Source organism: Homarus americanus, unplaced genomic scaffold (assembly GCF_018991925.1).
Source record: "Homarus americanus isolate GMGI-L3 unplaced genomic scaffold, GMGI_Hamer_2.0 scaffold367, whole genome shotgun sequence".
NCBI lineage: Eukaryota > Metazoa > Arthropoda > Malacostraca > Decapoda > Nephropidae > Homarus > Homarus americanus.
In genome coordinates, this window is record NW_024743709.1 from 16946222 (window position 1) to 16971572 (window position 25351).

The following is a 25351-nucleotide window of genomic DNA, read 5'->3' on the forward strand; positions in this document are numbered from 1 at the left end:
TGAAATAAGTTGATTTCTCTAGAAACAAGGCCGCCATTTGCAATGATGTCACCAGTTTCCCAGTACTGTACACGACGTTCTCCAACAAACTCACCACTGCAGTCAGCGGTAGAACAAAGGATGGCCTCTTCAGACCCCAAATGTGGCATTCAGTTAAGTTTTGAGGGTGTTTTTTTTTATGGTCTAAGTCATGGACATTTCGTAAATGAAGAAATGTGAAGTGAAGAGCAGCTTATGGACATGTTCACACCAGCTCAGCTGTCATGTATTCTTATCTGGTAGACTTTCTCCTTGTTTTCCAGTGCATTTACAGAGTATATCAGTACTATTTGGAGATACGAGTCAATTTAGAAGTAATGACATTGTTTTGAGAATGCAGTGGGATATATCATCATAAATATTAATTAATGGGTAAAATTTTACTTTAACTACCATAAGTATTTGGATGTTTAGATTCGAGATAGTCTATGTTGGGTAAATTTAAGTTTTGGTCATCCCTGTATTCAGACCTGCAGACTGTTTATTTTCTGGTTTGCGTTGCGTTATGAACGATTTTGACCTTCATTTCTATTAGAAATCACTAGTTACTACCCCCCCATACCGGTGTATGTTAAGCTAACCTTATAACTTATAATATAACTCGTCATACCCTAACCTAGCCTATGACCTGTATTTTCTTATGCGATCGAAAAATGTTTTGCAACAGAAATCCGGTAGAGAAAATATGTCTTATTGTTTAAAGTACCGTATTTTTCGGCTTAAAAGACGCACTTTTTATGACAAAAATATACCTCGAAAATTACCATGCGTCTTCCAGGACACTAGTCGATGAGTTGTAGCAGAGGTTTTTGAAATCAGCCCCTTACAAAGACTGTTACCTCATTACAGTATTAACAATTACAAGTATTCTCTATACAGTACTATAAAACTATTGATTTAACTAATATTGTTGATATATTGCAAAAAAAAAATAAATAAATAAATAAATAAACCCTTGCTGCTGTGTGGTTTGTTTACTAATGGCAGTGGTGCGGCAGCGCCATCTATTGAGGAATTGCTAAAGGTGTTGTCTGCTGGTCTCAAATGCAGGAATGTTTGTTTCTTTATATGTAGGCTCTCATATTTCGACACCTATTTACAGTAGGCTCTCATATTTGGATACCCATTTAGGCTGTAAAAACCCCACAAAATTAAAATCTTCCAAATTTAAATACAACTTCGTCATCCAAGTCAAAACACACACACAACAACATTGGCTGTCCCAACTTTACTACCACTGGTGGGTAGTATTTTTTTTTAAATTCAGAAACATTAATTAAAATATATATGAACAGTAAATAAGTGTTGCTTTCATATTCTTATGTAGAGTAATAATGATATGTTTACACATGTGCTCACTTACATACACGATCTCACTTTTTTTTACCCTTAATTGTTAGCTACTTCCATTGTTCCATTTATTAACATACAGTACAACATTACTTAAAACAACCATATTAATTTTTCTACATTAATTTTAATACAGCTACAATGGAGGACTTATTTTCTTCAGTTTTATAATTATGTAGAACCAATCAGTCACTGGTTTTGCAAAAAACGAGTTGTTTTTTTTACTTTTATTTTGTTTTTAAATAAAGATTTTTTGTTTTATATAGACATTGATATACATGTTTACATTTGCTTACTTTCTACTGTTGGAAAATATTTCCCTTCGTTGTCATACCGACAAAAACAAGAGAAAGAATGTAAACGCTACAGCCCCTAAGATGTGGAGGTGACCAGGTGTATAAAATGAGCGCTGTATTAAAGATTTCACCTTCTTATACAGATTTTTTTTAAATTGATGAAAATGACGACTGATAAGCAGTTCTAAGTGATGATATTCAAAGAGGTGTGTGTACTTGTGCCAAAAGGGCTGTACAGTATATCAAGCAACGGTTTCACTGGTGTAGGTAGTGGCAGCTAATGTGCCAAACAAGGAGGTACTACTGTCTGGGAAGATATTGGAAGCATAATGTATTGTCTAATGGTAGACCCTGCTGCTATGTGACCAAGTCCCAGGTTGATGATCTGACTTTCTGCAGGGTCTCAATTGTTTCTCTTACTTTGACAACACAACATACATACAGGTATATTGTTTCTCACTTGATATTTTTTTTCATTTTTGTATTTCTTTATTATTATTATTATATTATTATTATATTATTATTATTATTATTAATACATTTTCGCCCCCTAGGCTCCAATGTGGGTTAGTGACCTGTGCCCAGGTGGGCTAAAACCCGTAAAAATTTTTTTTAGAATTTCATTTCCAAAATCATGGTACGTCTTCCACGATGCAGTGTCTTCCAAGCCGAAAAATACGGCTTAATCCCATAGTCAGAATCTTTAGGTTTCCCAGATGACCAAAACCAAAATAATATCAATATTGCTTGGAATGTTTATACTGTACTATGAAATTTGTAGTAGGGACAGCTAATATCCATTGAATTAGTTAATGTGCTTAGTAATATTTATATATTTAATATAGCATTACTGTGTTGCACAGTAAAGCACAATTAATTATATAATAATATTTATTTACAGAGCCGATCAGCCGAGAAGGTTGGACAATTACTTCCAGGGTTCATCAAGGCAGATGAAAGAAATTTACCAAAAGTAGATGTCATTATGATTGTAGAGTATTATCAAGAACTCCGCCATCCAGCCATGACGCACGTCAAATTACTGTACAATTGTACCCCGCTTTACGCGGTCAATTGAACCCACAGGGTACCGCGTTAAGTGAACAACAGAACATATGGGATTAATTCCAATAGAGACTGGCCCGACCCCCAAACTCCACTTTTTGACGACACACAACTATGTTGTAGTAAAAATTTTATCTTAACTTTATGATGGTATGAACAAACAAGTAATATAGAAGAGGTTAGGTTAGGAAAAATAAAGGTTAAGTTAGGAAAACTAAAGGTTAGGTTAGGAAAACTAAAAGTTAGGTGTAACACTTACGTTTGTAGAAGAGATGGGTCGGCATACGGGGATGGAGGCGGAGGCGGAGGGGGGGGAGGGAGGGAGGGAGGGAGGGAGGGAGGGAGGGAGGCAGGCGGGAGCGGGTGGCGGGAATCTAAAAATAGCGTCTCGAGCCGGACACTCTACGCGTATATGGGTAGATGAACCGCGTTAAGTGAAAGTTCGGTTCTGGCGAAGCACCGCGTATATGAGAAATCGCGTTAAGTGAAACCGCGTAAAGCGGGGTACAACTGTACATCTGTCCTTCCACAACATTAAATATAGACATCAGTGATGAAAACTTACATTCTCCAGACATGAAATAGAGAACAGTGATGAAAACTTCCATGTTGGAGTTATCGGTGTTTTGCACCATTTTGGCACCCAGCAAGTAAATACACACAATGATATTTGAGGAGTAAATTATTTTAACCTCAATATAAGGTAAGCTTGTATGTTATCAACATTGTATATGGCCACAAGTCCTGTATTTCTGCTGGTAACGACACACACACCACAGCTGGCTGCCTCCAGGCCCCTGCTCGAGCCAACCTGTCATGTCAACTAATCACATTGTTTTTCGCAGTCACATGACTTTTTAGCTACGTTAACCCATATTTTTTTTTACACATTTTGTCCCAATTTATTTAAAAATATCATTACCATAGTGAATTTAAGCATTTTCTTTACACATTGACCATCGTACAAAAAAAATTCCGACCAACAACTTGTCTATTATAATAAAGAAGAGTTCCAAAATAAAGTGCAAAATATTGACTGGTCGCATGTGACAAATTGCATGGAGGTTTAACGATGGACTCGAAGAAGTTCAAAATTGTACTTTTACTGCCATTCTCGATGACGTAGCACAGTTAAAGGAGATAAGAATAAATGCTAGGACTGAACCTTGGCTGACTAGCGAGATACAATATTGGCATCAATTAGACACCGAGATCAACTCGCTCATAAGTTTAAAGGAGACAAACATGATGATGAGTTACACAGAGAATATTATAGGCTAAGAAGCAAAGTAGAGAGAGAGATAAAGAGAGTGAAAGAAGAATACTTAATAAGATTAAGGAAAACAAAAATAACCCCCAAAAGCTCTGGAAACAACTGAAAACCCTTGGACACAGCCACAAGCCAAAAGCACATTCCACCATAGTGTTAAACATCAATAAAGAGCTCTGTCACAACACATATTATACCTCAACACACAACTACAGTAACAAACTTCATCAAACCTACGGATAATTCCACATAGAGCGCGTGAACTCATTGTCCAGCAGCTGGAACATGGCTTCTACATCTCCAGTTGGTAAACGCTCTGGAGGTTTTTTCAATTCCCAACGACAAATGCGAGCAAATCCATGTTGAGGGCCAGTGCTCCAAGGTCCAAATTGGGCTGCAGAAGAGGCCAACATTGTATAACTGCAAGGCAACATCTGGAGTGCATTTTATAATATAGTAGTTATTTTGTACTAGAAATAAACCTTTTGGTTTATTTAATGATTTTGTACTAGAAATAAACCTTTTGGTTTATTTAATGAAAGAATAACAGCTACACTTTGACAATACAATGTTCAGAAAAAAGCAAACGCATATACAATACCACATGTACAAGTTTTATCGTACTGTAACTATAAAATCCTATGCTCCATCAATACACAGAACAGCACAAAACAAAAATGAGGTAGGGACACTTACGGAAAACAATTGGAATTCCTCCACGGATGGCTCGTTTTCCATCAAATATTGCTTGTTTACTGAAAAATTAATTAAAATAATAATTAACATTCAACAAAGAAATAACCAGCAGTTAGTATGTGATTATAAGTTCACTTAATATTACTGAGTGAAGTTTATGTCTCATTTTAGTTACAAATTGAGAATATTTTATACTACAGTATATTAATACGTACAAGCAACAAGCTACCAATATCTTGATATTTATACCATTATCATCCATTGAACAATATTATAAACCTTACATTACTTAACAACTTACAAAGGTGTGCTAATCAGATCACTTAATATGTGACGGCACACCAACGAGTACATTATTCTGTGCTACAGGTACTTAACAATAATGCCTTATTCTATGGAAAGCCTTAATGTTAGCACTTCAATCTTGCAGGTCATTCTTCCACTACAGTGCATTGACCAAACAAACTCATTTGATGTACCTATCCATTCACTGCTACCACTGCAAAATCTTCATACTGTACGTATTTCAATGTCATTCAAATACTCCACTACTTCCTGGGCATCCATCCCCTCACTTGTACTGTATCCTTCATGCCATTTTCTCATCTACCAATCTCCCTCCTACTATTCACCTCTGAAATAGGTGCCGGTATACTGTACAGAACACTATTTTCACAAATCTTTAATTTCTCATTTACTCAACATGGCCAACATTGACTATTCAAAACTCCAATCATTTAAAAAATGCATGTATTTCATATCCTCGGCATCATATTCCCCCACACCGTACTGAACCATGCCATTTCTGCAGCTTCTAAATTAAATTTTCTTCTTACTTCTCAGTCCCAGCTTCACACTCATTGTAATGTCAGCTCAATAATTTCCTCATACATCCCCATATTTGCCTCCTCTAGCATGGATCTCACTCTCCATACATTTCCCAATACATGGACAACACCTGAACTCGCAGAACATGTTACAGTAGGGTCGGGATATATCACGAGATACGGTTCAAGGATGTTAGCTATATACTAAATCGTGATATAAAATTACATGTAATCAATGGGGAAAATAGGGTTAGGTTCTGGAGAACTGCCACAGCAACTTGAGCCTAGATCCTATTCCCTAGTTATACAGTATATTGTATATTGATTTCAGAATTTTTTCATGAATGAAAAAGTTTAATGACAAAATTAATGATATGGAATTCCTTTGTCAGCCTGTTTCCACAATAGCCCCTTTTCGGTGAATAAAAAAGGGGGTTACTCTTTCAGCAATATCTTTAAACAAATTTTAAAAACAGTGCAAATAAGAGAGAAACTGACAATTAGTAGCTATGGATCAAATATCAAATAACAATACTGTATATTGCATTTTCCTAAATTTTAAATGAATATGATTGTTTCCCACAGGGTAGTCTGTTCTGGAAATGTACATTAAAGTCCACCCTACCTGGCCTCCCACCCACCCCCATCTCTTAACAAAAACCCGGCGCAGTCTGGCATCGTTGACAACACCCGATCAGGTTCACTGACTCAGAATGCAACCAGACCACTTTTTTACATCATTTTTGTGGGCCATTTCAGGCGGAACATGAGAGCATTCACAGCATTTGTTATGCTCTCCCGGAGCTGAAGTCTCAAGCTGGAAAGGTAGAGCCACTCAGGCGTGTGGTCAAGGTGTACCATCAAGAGCCACAATTCCCCCCATGATTACATGTTTACTGTACAGCTCCGAAGCTGCTAATGTTGGTCCTTAATCTATAGATCATTTATTTAGTAGGTTAAAATATTTCCTGGTTATATTGCAAATACATATGATTATAATTAATCGCAACCTAATTTCAAAGGCTGATTTTGTGCAAGTCTAAAGGAAATTTGGTGAAGCTCCTGCACTAATATAAATGCAAATGTTGTTAAAATCATCTGAGTACAGTAACTCCACTTTAGTTTTCAGCTCTATGGCCTCCTCCCATTCCTAATACAAATTAGCTCTAAAGTGAAGTGGGGCAAATTATTGAACTAAAATAAAAAGTAAATTCTATAAAAGGTCCATATACTTTATATAAAAACATCGTTTTACCCACACAAGTAATATTACCAGTAATCCTATTTAACTGTTGAATACTGTAAAGTACAGTACAGTACATAAGTCAAAGTTGACCAGGATGAGGATATTAAATCAAAACAATTAAGATGCCAAACAAAAAGCATTCTTGACATATTTCCATCACTCAGACCTACCAGAGAAACATTTTTGATATCAGGCAACATTTGACACACTCTATCAATAACATACAACTAAAACTGTGGGGGTTTAAATTACAATGCACTTTACAGTTTTTCATATTACCAGTATGTTCATTTACTAATTCTTCCTCATCCAATACCAGACGTGACGTCTGTTACGTTAACATGGAAAATAAGACATTCAAATTAAAAATATTAACTCATTAAACGTCTAAATATGGTACTCTGTACATCCCATTTTCTAAACAATAAAAAAAATTTAATTATACATATTATATACAGGAAACTTGTGTAATGAACAAAGAAAATATAAATAAACATACTTTAATTCTCGTTACATAATAATCCTTTTCAAGCTCAACAATGGGAGCACCCATTTAACCCTACCTCATCATTTGCAACAACCCTCACTCCACCCCTCACAAAAACTCACTTCCCACCATCATGTAGCAGTAAAAAGGCCCTACTGGATAGTGATACCTGTATATAAAATCAATGGCGTTCTCTTCCAGTTTTCAAGTGCAAGATAACTACAATTGTACTATTGATTTAATAACTAAATATGCTCTTATTTTATTCTTAATAAGCTACTTAAAAGAGGTACTGTACAGTACTTTACTGTCAACAATTAGGAAATCGGTATCCTGTACCACTACTGTACTGTACATCAGAAGTAACAAGTCTATAATCAAATGTCATAAACATTTATCAAGTACAATGTAAATACTGTAACAACACTTACTATTCTAAATGAACTCAAACTAATCACAAGCTAATTTATGCAATTACCTAAGGCCCTTCCCATAAAACCTACTGAAGCATGTACTGTGTAACAGGTGAGTATCATGAGTGGCTAAAATGGACCTACCTCACAAAAAGTTGTTCCTGGTTGTTCACGCGCCATGAAACCACAGTTGCACCTGTTGGGAAAAAATCCTGTTTTACATCCTTTTCAAACTTCAATAACACCTCTCTCTCCCTATAGGCACCAAAATGTGAAGGTGGTATAAGGTGTTATGGCAAATTAAATAAACTCATGAACAATCCAGAAGATGAATCCACATCCCTGGACAAGTTAATACCCATTCATACATGGGCTGTGCAGTATGGCAAGATCCTGAAACTTATGATAAAACCAAACTTAACAAAAGCTTAACCCTGAATCTACAGAATAAAGAAAAAATAAATTTCCATTAGATATATTATATTTGCCCCTGATGGACTATTAAACTTGTAAAATCATACCCATAGAAAGCAAGTGTGTAAACATGGTTGAAATCTAAATAGTACTGGATGACCTCTTCGAGACTATTGACAATGAGCCAAATTCTTTAAATTTCTGGAAAACATACAGTGCTGTATCTGAAAAATGAGACTAATCCTGAAATCCCATTTCACAACCAAGGATGGATCGAGTGACTCGTGTACAGTAAACAATTTGAGAAGGGCTCCAAAAACCCCTAGCATATGTGACAATCTAAATTCTAAAGAATTATCCATCTCTTCCAACTCAACCAAAGACCCATCACACTATTGACAATCCATAATGTCATTGGACAACATGACCAATGCTACCCAGTTCCTGCTCAGCTGAAAACTCTTGAGCCTAGGGCAGGAGAGAGATCAGAGTAGTCAGATCCAATCTTGTTTATAAAATGGATTTCAGGATTAATCCCTCATTCATAACTTATGCAATGGATCAACACTCGCCAGACTCAACTATTTAAAGCCAACCAGTACACAATGGAGGACAGAGGCAGTAAGCCTCAGAGTTAGCAAAACATACTCCTTTTCATTGAAACTGGCATACTGTGCGTATGGTTTCCAATTGTTTCTGTTCAATGAGGCTGGTATACATACAGCCCCCACTAACTCAATACTTAAAACTTGATATGTTGGGATATGTTTATATTATTTGCCAAGGTAGAATCGGCGAGACTTCGTGATTTGGAAATATTAAATAATTCCCAAAACCCCTAAATACCCTGTACTGTAATTCATGTGGCTTCCTTTACACTGTATAACAGATGTATTCCCATGAAAGAATATATTCCACTCATCTTATTCACTAGTGCACACAAAACAAAACTGAAAAGAACAAGGCATGATTGTAAGCAAAATATGAACCGTATGAATCAGTGTGAAAATGCAAGATCAGTAAGTGCCCATGAAACTTGAATTTTGTCAAGCACCTTTGCAGTTTCAATAGCAATACTGTGGACCGTATAGCGCTTGGACGATCTACCATACTTCCCGAGTACCCGTGTTAAAACTGTTTTTGTTAGCCTTGGCTTCCAAAAATCTTCAAGAGCCTCAGTACCTCAAGGAGAATAGTACAGTACTATAAATTAGTGACCAAAAAAAAAGTTTTAGTCCATGGCAGGTAAGAACTATAGCGCAACTCTTCATAACAAAAAACAGGTAATTCAACTACCAGTATCTTTATATTTTGTACATTCAGCTTAATTTCAAAGTACAATAAGTGTAGACTATACTGTACATTATAGTCTCGATTTACGAGGATTTGGTTTACGCGTTTGGTCATTTATGCGGCACCTGGCCAGACCGACAATTTTTATTTACACGGGAAGCGGCGCGGGCAGGGTGCGCACAAGGTCGCCCAGTCAACAAAACATTATCGAGTTCTTCACCCGCCACCCACTACAGCCGGCCCAAGTCAGTGATAGTGAGGATATGGACTTTGAGGGGTTTGACAAAGAGGCCCTGCAAGCCTCTGTGGTGGATAGTGATACAATTGATACAGGCGAGAGCCAATAATCTGCCCTCTGCCCCGGAACCAACCCCCCATCCCCGTTTGCCCAGCCAACTTTTCTACTAACGTAAGTGTTAAAAAACCTAATATTATTGATATTTCTCTTAAATATTAATTGTGTGTGGATACCATCATAAAATTAAGATGTCATTTTTACTACAGCGTACGTAATGTGTCGGAAAAAGTGTAGTTTGGGGGTCGGCTCAGTCTCTATTTCAATTACAGTCAACCCTCGCTTTACGCGGTGCCACTTTACGCGTTTCCACGTTTACGTGGTACCCTGCCGAAACCGGACTGCCCACTTTCCGCGGTGTGTGTACCCTTTTACGCGGAGAGCGGCGCGAGCAGGATGCGCACAAGGTCGCCCAGTCATCAAAACATTACCGAGTTCTTCACCCGCCACCCACCACAGCCGGCCTAAGTCAGTCATAGTGATAATGATAGTGAGGATATGGACTTATATGGACTTTGAGGGGTTTGGCAACGAGGCCCTGCAAGCCTCTGTGGTGGATAGTGATACAATTGATACAAGTGATACAGGTGAGGGCCAATAATCTGCCCTCTGCCTCAGAACCAACCCCCCATCCCCGTGTGCCCAGCCATCTTTTCTACTAATGTAAGTGTTAAAAAAACCTAATATTATTGATATTTCTCTTAATTATTAATTATGTGTGCATACCATCATAAAATTAAGAAGTTATTTTTACTACAACGTAGGTATTGTGTCTGAAAAAGTGGAGTTTGGGGGTAGGCCCGGTTTCTATTTCAATTAATCCCATACGTTATGTTGTTCACTTTACGCGGGCCGCCGTGGGTTGAATTAACTGCGTAAAACGAGGGTTCACTGTAATCTCATATGTTCTGTTATTTCATTTACGCATTTCTCGTGTTACGAGGACCTCCATGGGTTCAATTGACCGAGTAAATGCAGACTATACTGTACATTAATCTTAAGAGATAGTTTGTTATGTTAGGCTTCCCAGTATTAAACACCAAAACGCAAGTCCCATAAAATCACAAATTAGGTTCCTGAAAAACAATTAGTTAAATGAATTTCCGTAGAGCAAATACAAGAACATAGAGGAAAAATAGGGTTTGGTTCCGCAATAATAAGAAAACCCCAATATTATATGCCAAAAACATGAATTCCGTTCACAAATCACAAAACCCTACTAAACTAATGATAAATAGTAAACAACACATTAATAAAACAATATCTAGATGAAAATATGCAGCTAAAATCATTAAGGAAATGCCAAAGGAAAGTTTAAACAGTCTCCATTTGCATAGACGCTAGCTGTATCACGTGTGGCTGCCCTCAAACCTCGCCACAGTAACCCAGCCCATCTGGGGACGCTGCCTCTGCTGACCCTTAACAACACTCCTCCTACCATTCTCACACACAAATAAATGTTTATTCCCTTTATGTTTTTTACATTATGATCGTTATTTCCATTACCTTTTTTGTACATTAGGTATGTAGGATTGCATGTAAATGAGTAAAAAGAAAAAGTGAAGTAAAATTACCTACCCAAAATTACAAGTAGAAAAATAACCATCACATAACTCCCCCAGGTGATCCTGCCAATGCTAACTGACGCACAAAAGAATGTTTATTCCCCTTGTTTCCGACTTTATGATAATTATATATATATTTTGTTTTTCTGCATATTCTGAATAAAAAAATAATATATGAAAAAGGTGATGTTTATCTACCTGAAATTAGGAGTTGAAAATATCCGTAACTCATACCCCAACCTGGGAGGGAAGAGGGCTAGTGGGGATGTAGCTACCCCAGCTGATTCCTAGGGGTACTTACTTTCAAACCCATGCAAGTTATTGACATATAAATAATATAAATTACCCAGTAGTAATAATGTACCCAATTCAATGGCAACCCAGTAACTGTCGTTGTACTATAAACCATTTTCACCAATATTTATAAGTCTCACTCAAATTGTTTGAGTCCTGTTTCAGATTTTCAATACCACTAAGACAAGGAGTTCCTGACTTATGAGTGGGATAGCTGAAATTATTGCCGAGTATGTACCCAAACTGCATTTCATTAATTTCTATCCTGTAGTTTCTACATTCTAGTCCAGTGCACCACCTTCTCACTTTTAAGTACCGGTACAATACTTACTATCAAACTCTTCAGCTAGTCAGATAGATAAAACAATTCTGGGACGAGCTAATCCAGACATACCAGCAGCCTTTCCATTCTTCATTTGTATCACTTTCTTCGCCCATTCTCTTTTAAACTTTGGGATGGTCCCTGTACTGTACTGTACTGTCTATGCTGCCTCAAGGATGCCCATCCCATTCAAAATCATCATTCAGCGTATGATTACAGTACTGTATTTTCTCTAAGTTCTCACTCTCTTCAAACACTATTTCCCTTCCTATTCTGTATACCTCACCTCTAGCAGCTACACTATTCAGCTTGTCTGCAAATGCATCCTATTCATGATTCTTCAGCCTTGTAAACCTCTCTTCTGGCCCTCCACTTGACCCCCACACACACTCCCCTATCACCAACCATCTTCCAGGCATTTCACATTCTTCTTTTCTTCTTTATTACTCTGTCCACTTCATTATTCCACCATGTTACTGGATGACTGGCTGCGCTTTTTGTCCAGCCATACAACTTATCACTCACACTTGACAAAATATCCTTTAATATGGTTTATATACATGTATTAACTGTATACCTACATTGTCTAATTACATGCTGAACTGTATACCTACATTGTCTATAATAATAATTACAGTACATTATTATTATAACTCGAGACACTACTCCTCACACTCGCTGGTCATATCCACTCTCCTCCACTTAACATAAAATGCTTCCTTTGCATTTCAAGCCATCAGATTTCAACACGTTCCTCAGAACAAACAGCTTATTTCTTTCCCTGGTCCTTTTTCTTTAAGCAATGTCACACACAAGCAATCTGTACTTACTAGTAATCAAGCTTGCTGATCCCCCCTTCAAATAAGTTTCCTGTACTTAAAGGGCATCGATACTGTACCATAATTCAACTGTATCTTGTACCTGGCAGTTTTTTTTCTTCTTGAAAACAAGAGCTTCATGGCCGGAAAAAAGTTCTCCTCGAGTAATATAACTCATAAAAACACACCACTTCATGCCATGTCTCATAAATATCGAAAAATTTGATGTGGATTATTTCAGGAATCAATTACCAAGGAACAGAACAAATTTACATACTGCAGATACTGTACATAAATTCCCAAAGATTTATCTTTAAAATTCAAGAAAATACTAAAGCAGATGCCTTTCAACAGTGCCACAAATCAGCTTCACTATGTCCAATAAACCACATTACATATTGCAAAATCATAAGTACAGTAAGTTCAATTAGGCATTAAATGGATCAAACCAGTAAATAAAAAATTAATTTGAATCAAACCAAAAGGTACCGGCACCTCCCTGTAAGAAATACCAAATAACCCTGTCCAGTATAGTACAGTACTTCTTATAAAAATAAAAAATGTACCAAGAATAAAGTTACTCTATCACATCACATGAGTCTTCTGCAAAGATAAATTTGAGAAACTTTTGATAGAATAGTGCTGATAAGAGAGATCCCAGATTTATCTTCTGGTTTACAATACAGTACCAATAAATGTAACACCAAAATAATTGTACTGTAATACTCTCAGTGTTATACTGTACAGTACTAAATATAACCCCAACAGTCTTAAGTGTTAAAATACACCGCCAAGAGTCAACACCAGCAGCACTAATAGCACTTCTAATGACTCATTGAAAGCAAATGGAAAGACAATTACATGAACATAACCAGCACTCAGCTATGAAATAATGCCACCTAACAATCCCCTAGATAATATCATAACAGACAACGAAGACCAGCCATCATTACTACCCAACTCACACAGCCCACTGTAGCTGGGAGCTCCTGAATCAATAGCAGACGAGGAACTGACGGAGTAAAAAAGGGGGGAGAACTGCAGCAGGAGCCAGACAGAGAGCAAAAACTGTGTCACCGTCTCCTCTCTGCCTTAAACTCCGCTCCAGGGAAGAACTAGGGATAAGGAGAAATGTACCAAGACATTAAGATTAAACGGGGATATACAGTACACTCAGACTATTAAAGAGTACCGGTATACAGACTACATACTGTACATGAATGCTCTTATTTCAGGAGTTTCATATCTTACACCAAAATAATCAGGACAACTAGCTACGGTAGTTTAAGATTATTAGCAGCTAGGGTTGAAGATCAGAATGATAATTAACTATTTTAAAATGCCTACCAGATAAACAACAGACACATGTGTGAGTCAGTGAGAAGGCTAAGGAATTATGCAACACCACAGGGAATCATTATAAATTTCTTCTTCAAATGCATTGGCAGCTGGGAATATTTTTCCCAACGAGTGTTGACTGGACACATGAATTTACAGTACCCTTCCAGGTACCAACTGCCAGGTGATGTGTGAACAGTTCGTGTGATGCCAGAGCTCAACGGCTCCCTGCTTTAATTGCACCTTTTATTTCCAATCTTCCTTTCAAGGGTAATCTGTACTACAAAAATACAATATAATAATGGTTAGTCAGCCTTATTAGTCAGTCCACCCACCAATATTCAAGGTGACCCTGGATCTTTGCCTGAAGTCAGTGCAATACATTACATGAATGAGCTAACAAAAATCAAGGTAACAACGTTAATTTAGCAATGAAATCAAATGCAGTTATTTCTTCAATCATAATCAGTGTAAATAGATTCTGGATGGGGTCTCAACAACAAAGTCAATATCACTCCTAAAGTCTACACTTAGGAGACAACCATATTTATTCAGTCAAATCATCATGAAAGTCCACATTGGGACAGCATGTACAAACACACTGCATAAAATGAAGTATACTGGTATCTTCCTGGGATTTTGATGAACACAGTACATCGCAGAATGGTTGAGCCATTTGACACACATGTGTGGAGCCCATAAACATTTGGCAGGCCTATTGAACCTTGGAAAGGGATCACCTGTGACAATTCTTTGAACTGTGTATCAGGGGTGGCCAAACCGCTGCTCTTTGACACTATGTGAGGCTCGCCTCCTTTTTGCGTCATAATTAATATAAAGGGTACCGGAGACGCGCATGCGTGCCATGGGTGTCAACAAAGGCTGTAAGAGACTGCTCCTTAAAGGTCGTATTTCTGACGAATTCAGCGAGTCTACTAATCCCAGTCTGTGCAGAGAACTATAGTAAGACCCAGTTATCACCACAGTGGCATCTCTTTTTTTTAACCTTTGGACTGTCATTTTTGTTTGATAAAAACATCTGATCCTACCACCCGGTCCCTCTGGTCGAAGATTTTTAAGTTTGCGCGTGATCAATGTGAAGTGTGGCACAGCAGTGGCGTTTTTACCACTCCACCTCAAACAGGCCAAACTATCTACCTGACTGCAGTGTTGCCAACGTGCCCTATGCTCACCGTTAAATGCTCCTGTTCGTTGGAGACAGCGGCAATAGGTGCCAGTGATGCCGACGCCTTTCATCTTGAAGACAAGTCTAAGAAGCAGAAACCTCAGAAGTCAGGGTCTCCAGCAGGGGCTACAGCTCCCCCTCGCACCCCGTCTGGGGCTATAGAGGGTAACCTTCTGTCGTCGGGGTCCCCAAGTGAGCTTACATGTGACTCAATGACCAACCCTCCGCCAAAGATGGACATAGGGGATTCCCTTCATCTCCCTGCCCCGTAGCGCCTTTCCTTGGGACTTGCCTCTGAGCAGACGGACGACCTGGTTCTTTCATCACTGCTCTCCACTTTGTCTCAGCTGAGGTCCTACAGCCGTAATAGTCACCACACAAATGGACGAGACGGTGCGCCTGCTCACTCAAGTGGGCTTTCCTGCGCCACGTACCCTTGGAGATCCCTATCGACGATCTTCGCCCTCTTCTCCCACAGCCACTCGACATGGATCGCCGCATCAACCCGGTCTCCCTACGTCCCCCCAACGAACTCATCGGCTGGTGGGTGGGACCCTCTCCCGAAGGTGAATGTAGGACCTATTCAAAACTGTCCTCTCGACCGATTTATCGTAACCCCGAAAATCTGTGGTCGTTGCCAATAGTGGAAACACCACACCTGGGAGTGCACGAGGATGGTCGCCTGCGGTTTCTGTGCAGGTCCTCACGACAGTGGAATGCAAATAGAAAATTCAGAACAAAATCACAGTTGTTCCACGATGTGTCAACTGCCCACAGCGTCCTGGCACTCACCCAGGGAAAACTTACCTTGTTCCACCGCCCTCGTCTCTGACGAAGCCCGCCAACTAAACCTCACTCCTATCCACCACTGCCCCTTCCATCCACCAAGGATTTCCCATTGATCTCCTCTCCCCTACCATCCCCCCTATCACCCATCCTTCCCTCTCCCTACCCTTCTTAGAACAAGGTCGTTGCCGGCCCAGCCACAGTCACCACCACCTCCTACCCACCTGGACCCCAGCTATCTTTCACCAGCACCACCACCTCTTGCTCACCTGAACCCTCACCGTCCCTACCACCACCACATGCCCAGTCAGGCCGTCGCCAATTCATGCCGCCACCTCCAGCACAGGTACACCAAGTTGGTTCTATGGAAACGATCACTCCCCAAGCAAATCAACCTTCTCTCTGCCCAACTCAACTCGTTTATGGAGACAATTGCAACATTGCAGAGGCAACAACAGCTCATTCTGGACACCCTGACCCAAGAGGGGCACACTTTGCAAGCCCTGTGACCCACCTACTTCCTTCTCCCGAAATGGAGGATCCATCCCTCACTCTCCCACTCCTCCCTCTCCATTATCCTCAACAGAATTTGATACTTCATCCCCCAACTCTTCATCTCACACCGGAGGCAGCTCCCTCCTCTGCTTACAATGGAACATCCAGGGACTTAGACCACGCCCAGTTTGTGCTCTCCCATCAAGTAGATGTCGCTCTACTTCAGGAAGCCATCACAGACGATGTTACTCCACTCCGCCTCTTTGGCTATACTGTTTACACCCTGCCTCGGTACCGTGGGCAGGCTCGTGGCCTCCTCACCCTTGTCAGTAACACCATTCCATCTGTTCGTCTCCATTCACCTGACTCACTTGAACCCCGTCTAAATTACTTTCTGTCCCTCTTACTCTTGGTGACCAGACCCTTCGTATAGTCAATGTTCATTTCAACAGTGATTCTCTGGGCCCCAGGTTCTTCACAACCTCCATGATGGGGTTCCCACTATTGTTCTTGGCGACTTTAATGCCCGCCATTCCACTCTTACTCCGGATCATCCCACTCCATGTACCCTTAACAGATCACATCTCTCACAGTTTCTTAATGGGGATGATGATGTTCGCTTTATTTGTCCTGACGATCCTACTCGCCTCCCCCATAGTTTCCTTGATGTTGGCTTACTATTGAACGGTCATACCTCCTTTCATCCTACAGTTTGCACCGAGTCTGCTCCTTATCGATCCCCTCGCTTTCACCTCACACAAGATGCTGTTCCTTCCTTTATCCAATACCTTTCTACCTGGGCAGATTCCTATGTTCTGACTTTGTTGATGCCGTGTATGACTGTTAATCGCGCTGCCCACCCTACACCCGCCCCGTCACCCAAGAAGTGCCACCAACTACTGGTATCGTATCCCTGCCAGGAGACATCTCCAGCAGGTAACCTGTTATCTCCACTCTGCCATATGGAGGTCTCGATCTCCAGAGGACTGGGAAGACTTAAAAAACTTGAGCTCCTTTGCAACTCAGGAGTGTCATCAGATTCGTGAGGCAGACTGGCTATCCTTCACGGGATCTCTATCGTTCCAGTCGTCACCCTCCTATGTATGGAATTGGATTAATGCTATACGGGGTACTCGACGGAAGCCTCCTCCCCACCCTGGCCCCGCCTCCCTTGCCTGCTCTTTAATGGAGGACTGGGCACGAGCTTCCTCCCCTGAGGCACTTCCAGATCTGATGCAGGAGGCAGTGCAGGCTCGCATCGATGCATCTGAGCCTGTTGTTCGTGTTGCTCTTACCTCCCCTGCCCTCACTGATCATCCCATCACACAGTTCGAGCTTGACAGTGCTCGTCGCTCTAGAAAAGACACCTCTCCTGGGGATGATCAAAAATAACCTACTCCGTCCTCAATGCCTGTACTAATATTCCTAACGGCCCCTTGCTTGCTCTCTACAATATGTCTTATGAACAGGGGGTTCTCCCGTCTAACTGGAAAAATGCCACTATTATCCCCACCCCTAAGCCGGGAGATCCTGGGAAATACCGACCCATTAGTCTTACCTCCTGTGTTTGCAAGATGATGGAGAGGATACTCCATCGTCGCCTTCTTCACACCATAGGCGGCTTCCACAGCTCCCTCAATTGTTTCATACAACATCGCAGCATAGCACACTCCATTGCTTCCCTTTATTGCAATCAGACTGCCCGCATCTCCGTCTTCCTTGATATCAAGGGAGCTTTTGATGCGGCTCAGCCTGCCCTCATTTTAGCTGAACCTGCGCGGTTAAAGGGAGACTTCTTCGATGGATCGCCTATTACCTCACTGGACGTCAGGCCCAGGTTCGCGTTGAAGGCTCTATATCTCCTGTTCAAGAAATGAACCTCGGCACCCCTCAAGGTGGATTCCCGAGTCCCACCTTGTTTAACACTCAAGCACTCCATTGCATCTCCCGTAGCCGACAGAAATTGTACACTCAGGATATGCCGACTATGTCTTCCTCCAAGCCCGACTACCTTGATCTGGTCTCCAGAGTGTGTGATTCACTTGGTTTCCTTCTTTCAACTGCGAAAACAAAAGCCATGTGGCATGGTCATGTTATACCCCCCCCCCTCTTATAAGGAACGCCCTTGGACTGGGTTATCGAGACAAAATACCTGGGTAGGTATGTAACTCGCACACGGCAGATCCCTGAAGTCCACTATCTTCGAGACATGCTTTCGGCGTCTCGCTCCCCTCTCTACCATGTGCAGGGGTTCCCCTGGTGCCACCATCCCTGTACTTCGCACCATGTACAAGTCCTTTGTCAGTTCCTGTGTCGACTACTCCGCTCCTGCCCTCATCAACATTAGTAGGACTGCTGTCAACTGTCTTGAGTTATCCAGAGGAAAGCTGCTCGTATCATCCTTGGGGCTCCTCAGTGGACACGCTCTACTCCTTTATATACCAAACTTGGTCTTTCCCCCTTACAGGATCGTGTCCAGGAGTTTTACCTAAAAACTACCGTTTACATTCTACGGGATCCTCGGGGCAACTATGTCTAAGCCAACTTGACTCCTGCAGTCCGAGGCTGACCTCCATCTAGAAGACAGTGGCGAGGGTCACTCATCCGAGCCCTTCAGGAGCACGACCTCCTGCCTGATATTGTTGTCACCCTACTGTTGGTTCGTCTCCTTCTCCCTGGCTGTATTTTCAACCTGAAGTAATTGCCCTCGGTGGACTGCTCCCGAAATCCCAGGTGAACCCTGTTATCCTCTGCAAATGCCACCTATCCAGGATCGCCTACTGGTCCCCAGGTAAGGTCGTCCTTTACACTGATGGCTCTGTTGACCTCGTTACAGGTAGGGCCAGGGATGGTGTCCACAACTCCCGTCCCGATGCCCCTGAGCCTATCAAACTTTCTCTTAAGAGTTTCTGACGGGGCATCCTCCACTCAGGCTGAACTGATAGCCCTCCTTGCTGCCCTTCTCGCTGAGGAAGAAGCCGATGGTTTCTGCCCCTTGCTTGTCTGCTGCGATTCCAGGTCTGCTCTCAACAGGATTGCATTTGGATCAGGGGAGAATGAGGACCTCATCCTCCGAATACGAGGGTTAACATCCACACTTCAGGATGCAGGCCATACTGTGACATTCCTATGGATACCCAGTCATGTCGGTATCTTGGGGAAAGAGGTAGCAGATGGCCTTGCCAAGACTGGCTGCAACAAAGCCACATCTAACTACGTTGTTCCTCGAACACTTTTACAGCTTAGGACCCAAATTCGCCACAAACAGAGAGAAGCTCAGGAAGCAGCTACCCTCCTGGACTCCCTGCCCACCGACCTCTCATATGTCTATGGGAAAGAGTCGCGGAAAAGGGACGTGATTGCTGCCTGTATCATCATTGGGTATAACTTTGCTTGGGAGATGGATATCTCCACATCCCCTGAGCCTCTCTCGGTCCTTGTAATTCAGTTGCCTCTGAAGATGTCTTGAATAAAGACGAAAGCTAAGGTGCTCCGTTGTTCCCATTTTCCCGTGTGATTTTATCAAGATTTATCTTATCCACGTTTTCATTGTGGATTTACATGAAATACTGTATGTATATATATATATATATATATATATATATATATATATATATATATATATATATATATATATATATATATATATATATATATATATATATATATATATATATATATATATATATATATATATATATATATATATATATATATATATATATATACATATATATATATATATATATATATATATATATATATAGATGTCTTGAATAAAGACTATGTATGTTTTATCAAAATATATATATATATATATATATATATATATATATATGAAGATAATGTAAGGTATTGTTTCCATTTTCCCGTGATTTTATAAAATATATATATATATATATATATATATATATATATATATATATATATATATATATATATATATATATATATATATATATATATATATATATATATATATATATATATATATATATATATAACAAAGTTGGGTAATAATGATTTATATGATAATAAACAGGCACACTGATTTTTCGGTGCAACTATACTGTGTCGTCTACAAAGGTATACTTTTATCCTCTTCACCATCTTTAGTCTGACCTAACCTAACCCGAATATCTTGTAGACCTCTCACTATTGTAGCACCAAATTTTCTAAAACTTTCAGATGATGTCCTTCAAACAAAAAATCCTGGATTTACATAATACAGTACATTATACCTACTTATTGATATACACCAATACTGTAAAATAATGAATTAGAATTATACAGTATAAATTTACATTTAGGAAAAAAGTTTGGAAGTTTCTGAAGCAGATGGTTAACAGCAGCAGTTGTTTGATATTAAGTTTTCCAAAGATGTTCCTTAGATGATAGTAAGTAATAAAAACAATACAACTTTTTATTTTAATTATAAGCACTTTTTTAGTTTTTCTCTACCTGCAATCATAAATCACAATAAATGAGGGAAATCGCAGGGTAAAACATCAAAAGAAAATGATCATGACACTAAAATGATGTCTCTGAGTGCTTTGTACACATAGAAATTTATTATTTACTGTAAATATTCCCCTGAAAAATCTTTCGTGTCAGTGCGCGTTGTAATCCACTCTGGTTAATTTCCGTACAACAACCGATCTGCTCAACCCGAGCGTACAATCACATCCACAAAAAATTTCAATTACACCCTGCCGCTTCAAGAAAGTCGCTTTCATTGGTACCAAATATCAAGGTAAGAACTTTAAGTATTATTTCTCTTGTTGCCACTACACAAATACAGTATCAGTAATTTTATAGTTGCAATAAGTAATTTTAACAACTCGATGACATTTTTCTTTAATGGCATTTCTGGTGAAAATCACATTTATCGGGATATTTTACATTTTATTATGTGAGTTCGTACGTGGCTGTATACACCCAGAACATCCAACAATGTGGTGGGGTACACACCCAGAACATCAAACAAAGTCCCCCCCCAGTTAGTGTAGATTCAAATGTTTTTCTGATGAATTTTGAACACTTTTTACCTTGATTTATATTGCAAGTCTCTAGATTCTGAGACGGGAGGGAGGGAGCTTATCTCAGAAACTATTGATATTACACCAAAAATGATTGTCAAATTCATTCATAACAGATTAAAAAACAATGGAAAAACAGTTTTAAGTTCGATTTCAAACAGTGGCAGTAAGTGAAAATTTACTGAACTTTTTGTTTAATATGAAAGGAGGGGGTCCAAGAGGCAGAGGAAGTTAGGCATGTTTCTATGGTTGGTAAGGTCAGGTTCTATTAAGTTATGTGCATTGTCATGTCAGTTTTATTCTTTTCATCCAAAGAACATCTGTGGAAAAAATTAACTTAGTCAAACAACTCATTCTGGTGTCGGCTATCTGCTCCAGGATTTACCAAAGGATCAATAATAATAAAAACAAAATCACAAGTGCAAAAATTAATTTACCTTCCACTACTTTACATTCTATTGAAAATATCACAGGGTTTTACTGCCGTAAGTGTACACAACACCAACATGATTTTCATCCAAATATATTATCCAATTAGTACAATGACCTTTAGCAGAGCCCAGACACCAAGGGCTGGAGAGGCTGCTTTATTTACCTGTCAACTGAATTACCTCACTAGAAACTATAACTACACCAACACCCACCCAACTAGTCTATGATCATTAAATAGGATATTGCAAAGTTGGTGGACAGATAAGGCAATTTGGCTAGCTGTCTAAAAAGCTGTAGGGTAAGCTACAGGCAATGATACAGTGTGGTCATTCTCAAACTGCGTATAGTTTGGCAACAATTTAAAAGCTATGAATAAAAACTACAAAAAGCCACAAGAGGCCGTTATACTTAGCCTGTCAAAGGTTTATGAGAGCTGAGAGTTATCCCTGATGACCATCTTACGCCCAACCCCTCCCCACCATGGGAAAAAAATAGGTCTCCCTTGGTCTTTCTACGTTAGTAATTTCCCTAATTTGATATGTTGAAACGTGACACGCCACTCTCCGAAATCCTCTTGACCTGCTTTATTAGATTTAAACATCTCAACAAAGGACAGATTTTGCGTTTTCCTGAATTTCCTTTGTTTCGACAAGCCGGGCGTTCAAAGTGTTGACAAAAAACTCGCCACACCACCAGACCAAAATCACGCGCGGGCGTCTCATGTTCCTACGCTCCTTCCTGTCATTCTAACACCTTCCCGTGACTCCTCCACTGCCATTATTTCTACCCAAAGATATCCCGCAGGATACATTCAAGGATGTAAGAAACGATAAAGATATGAAGACTTACCGTGTAAATTGACGGTGCATGTGGTATTGTTGCCGCGGTCGAGCACTACCACACTCGTCGCTGGCGCCGCCATCTCGGCTACTGAGCGTGAACCGTCTGCTGCACCCTTTTCCCGCCTCTGCTTGCGATTCCATTTCAACATATAATAAATATTTGTATTTTAAGTTTGAAAAAATAACCATCCATAATTATATAATATATTGTCTAAAAATACATATATTATTTATAAACACAAAAAAATTGAACAGAAAGATGTTAATTGAATCGCCATTTTTTTTAGATCTATTGCCTTGGGGACAGTGAGGACGAAAAGGGTACGATTTTAGGAAAACCCTTTTTTTTATTCTAATCTTCCTTCATATTCAAACTAATGTGAACTTACAGAAGTAAAAGAATGATATCTGCAACTCCCCGCGATAATAAAAATCTTGTAGCAAGACACGACAAACATGCAATCTTAAAACAACAGAAGCAATCATAAAGGCGTTCAAAATTCTGAAAGGATTTAAAAACGTTAATCCAGATAATTTCTTCAAATGTGGAGTGCCATAAACACAAAGAGGTTATTCTTTTAAATTCGCCAAGCTGACATACAAAACGATTTTAGCTTTACAAAGATAACTTTACAAGGTGTTACGAGTTGGGGATTTAGAATATAGTTAAAAGTCTACCCAGATCCCAACAGGTAACAACAATAAAAAAACAAAGACAGTCGGACTATAAAAGGGTAGACACAGGATGCGAGTTTTTGTTGTGTATAATAAAGAACCATAAATTCCTTAACAAAATATTCAGCTTTCTATAATTTACCCTTAACCATACTTAACCTAAACATACGCAACATTGGCTTAACAGTATATACATATTTATACAACATACAACATTTCAAGCAAGTGGACGTGGGGAGGCAATATGGGATAACAAATACTTAAGTGCGGAGCCGAGATGGCTGACGAGTAAGGCTGAGTATTGAAGGAGATGGTAGGTAGTCACTGTGCCGTAGGTTTCCAGGATAGGTGATCCCAGAGTGAACTGAACACTCCTCGATCCGGAGCTGATGAGGAAGACTTGGAGGTGACGCAACAACCAGGATATGGAGAAGGGAAACCCCGGAGTGGTAACTAAGACTAGTCATACTCGGGTTTCGTCCCTAGATGGCGTTGCTCGTGGTGCTGGGTAGGTAGATCATGACAATAGATGGCGTGGTTCGTAACAAAGAAAACACCAGAAAAACTTGACAGTAAGAGTGCAGTAAATTTAATATGCTTGTTTTTTTTGTTTTTTTTTTAGGAATACTGTAACAGGAATATATATATATATATATATATATATATATATATATATATATATATAGCTATATATATATATATATATATATATATATATATATATATATATATATATATATATATATATATATATATATATATATATATATATATATATATATATATATATATATATATATATATATATATATATATATATATATATATACATATATAATATATGTATATGATATATATATATATATATATATATTATATATATATATATATATATATATATATATATATATATATATATATATATATATATATATATATATATATATATATATATATATATATATATAAATATATATATGCAAGTAAATCACTGTAGGTGCGCTTGATCCAGGTATATGCTGATAACCACAAGGAAAAAGAAAACACGAAGTTCCCAAGCGCTTTTATGTAATTACACGAAAGCACTTGGGAACTTCGTGTCTATGGGAATTCAGGGGGGGAATTCAGGTTTTCATGGGTGGGAAAACTGATTCGGGAGCAAGAGATTGTTCGATGAGAAATCAATCACAGAATTTTGGCCCTTGATGTGCGATTCCTACCCAAAAGTGGCAGAAAGAGCTATCCGTGTCCTGCTTCCGTTTGTGTCGACATATCTTTGTGAGTCAGGCTTTTCAACTCAGTTGCAAATTAAAACGAAGCAACGTAGTAGATTAGAGGTAGAAAATCACCTGCGTTGTGCCCTTTCAAACACTCCTCCGCGAATCCCAGAATTGGCGAAGAAAAAACAATCACAGGTTTCTCATTGACTGTAATCTTCATCTGAATAAAATTAATTACAAATTTACAATATCCTGGTATTCTATTGAACTTTTTGTTTTTTGCATTATGCTTCAGTTTGGTCTGTTAAGTAATTCATTATAAATATAAAAAACTATTTTCTTTTATTCAAGTTTTATAAATCCATCAACATTTTCAATTGGCATTTAATTTGTAAAACTCCACTATAAAAATAATCCACGTAAAATTGTAAATGTATATGTACTAATATGGAAAAAATAAAGGATTTTCAGTATTATATGCATATTATTTGGAATGCACTTTTTGAGGCAGACAATCTTGGAAAGGAGGGGGGAATGACATTCTGACATATGGTGAAAGGGGTGCATGGGGCAAACAAGGTTGAGAACCACTGGTATAGAGGTCAGATTCATATGGGTAATGTCTGTTCACTGCCATGCAGAACAGAG

General features: G+C 39.1%; 1 protein-coding gene across 1 annotated transcript in view; it reads right to left on the reverse strand.

Moving 5' to 3' along the window:
* LOC121877413 (glucose-6-phosphate 1-epimerase-like) overlaps nt 1-22933 on the reverse strand; it is a 35352-nt gene extending 12419 nt beyond the window's left edge. The window contains exons 1-4 of the mRNA XM_042383170.1: nt 22816-22933; nt 7834-7885; nt 4717-4775; nt 4258-4414 (exon numbers count right to left, since the gene is read on the reverse strand). Of these exons, the coding sequence (XP_042239104.1) occupies nt 4258-4414; nt 4717-4775; nt 7834-7885; nt 22816-22888 (341 nt within the window). The 5' untranslated portion in view covers nt 22889-22933. The remainder of the gene's footprint in view (nt 1-4257; nt 4415-4716; nt 4776-7833; nt 7886-22815) is intronic.
* Between the last annotated feature and the right edge of the window lie 2418 nt (nt 22934-25351).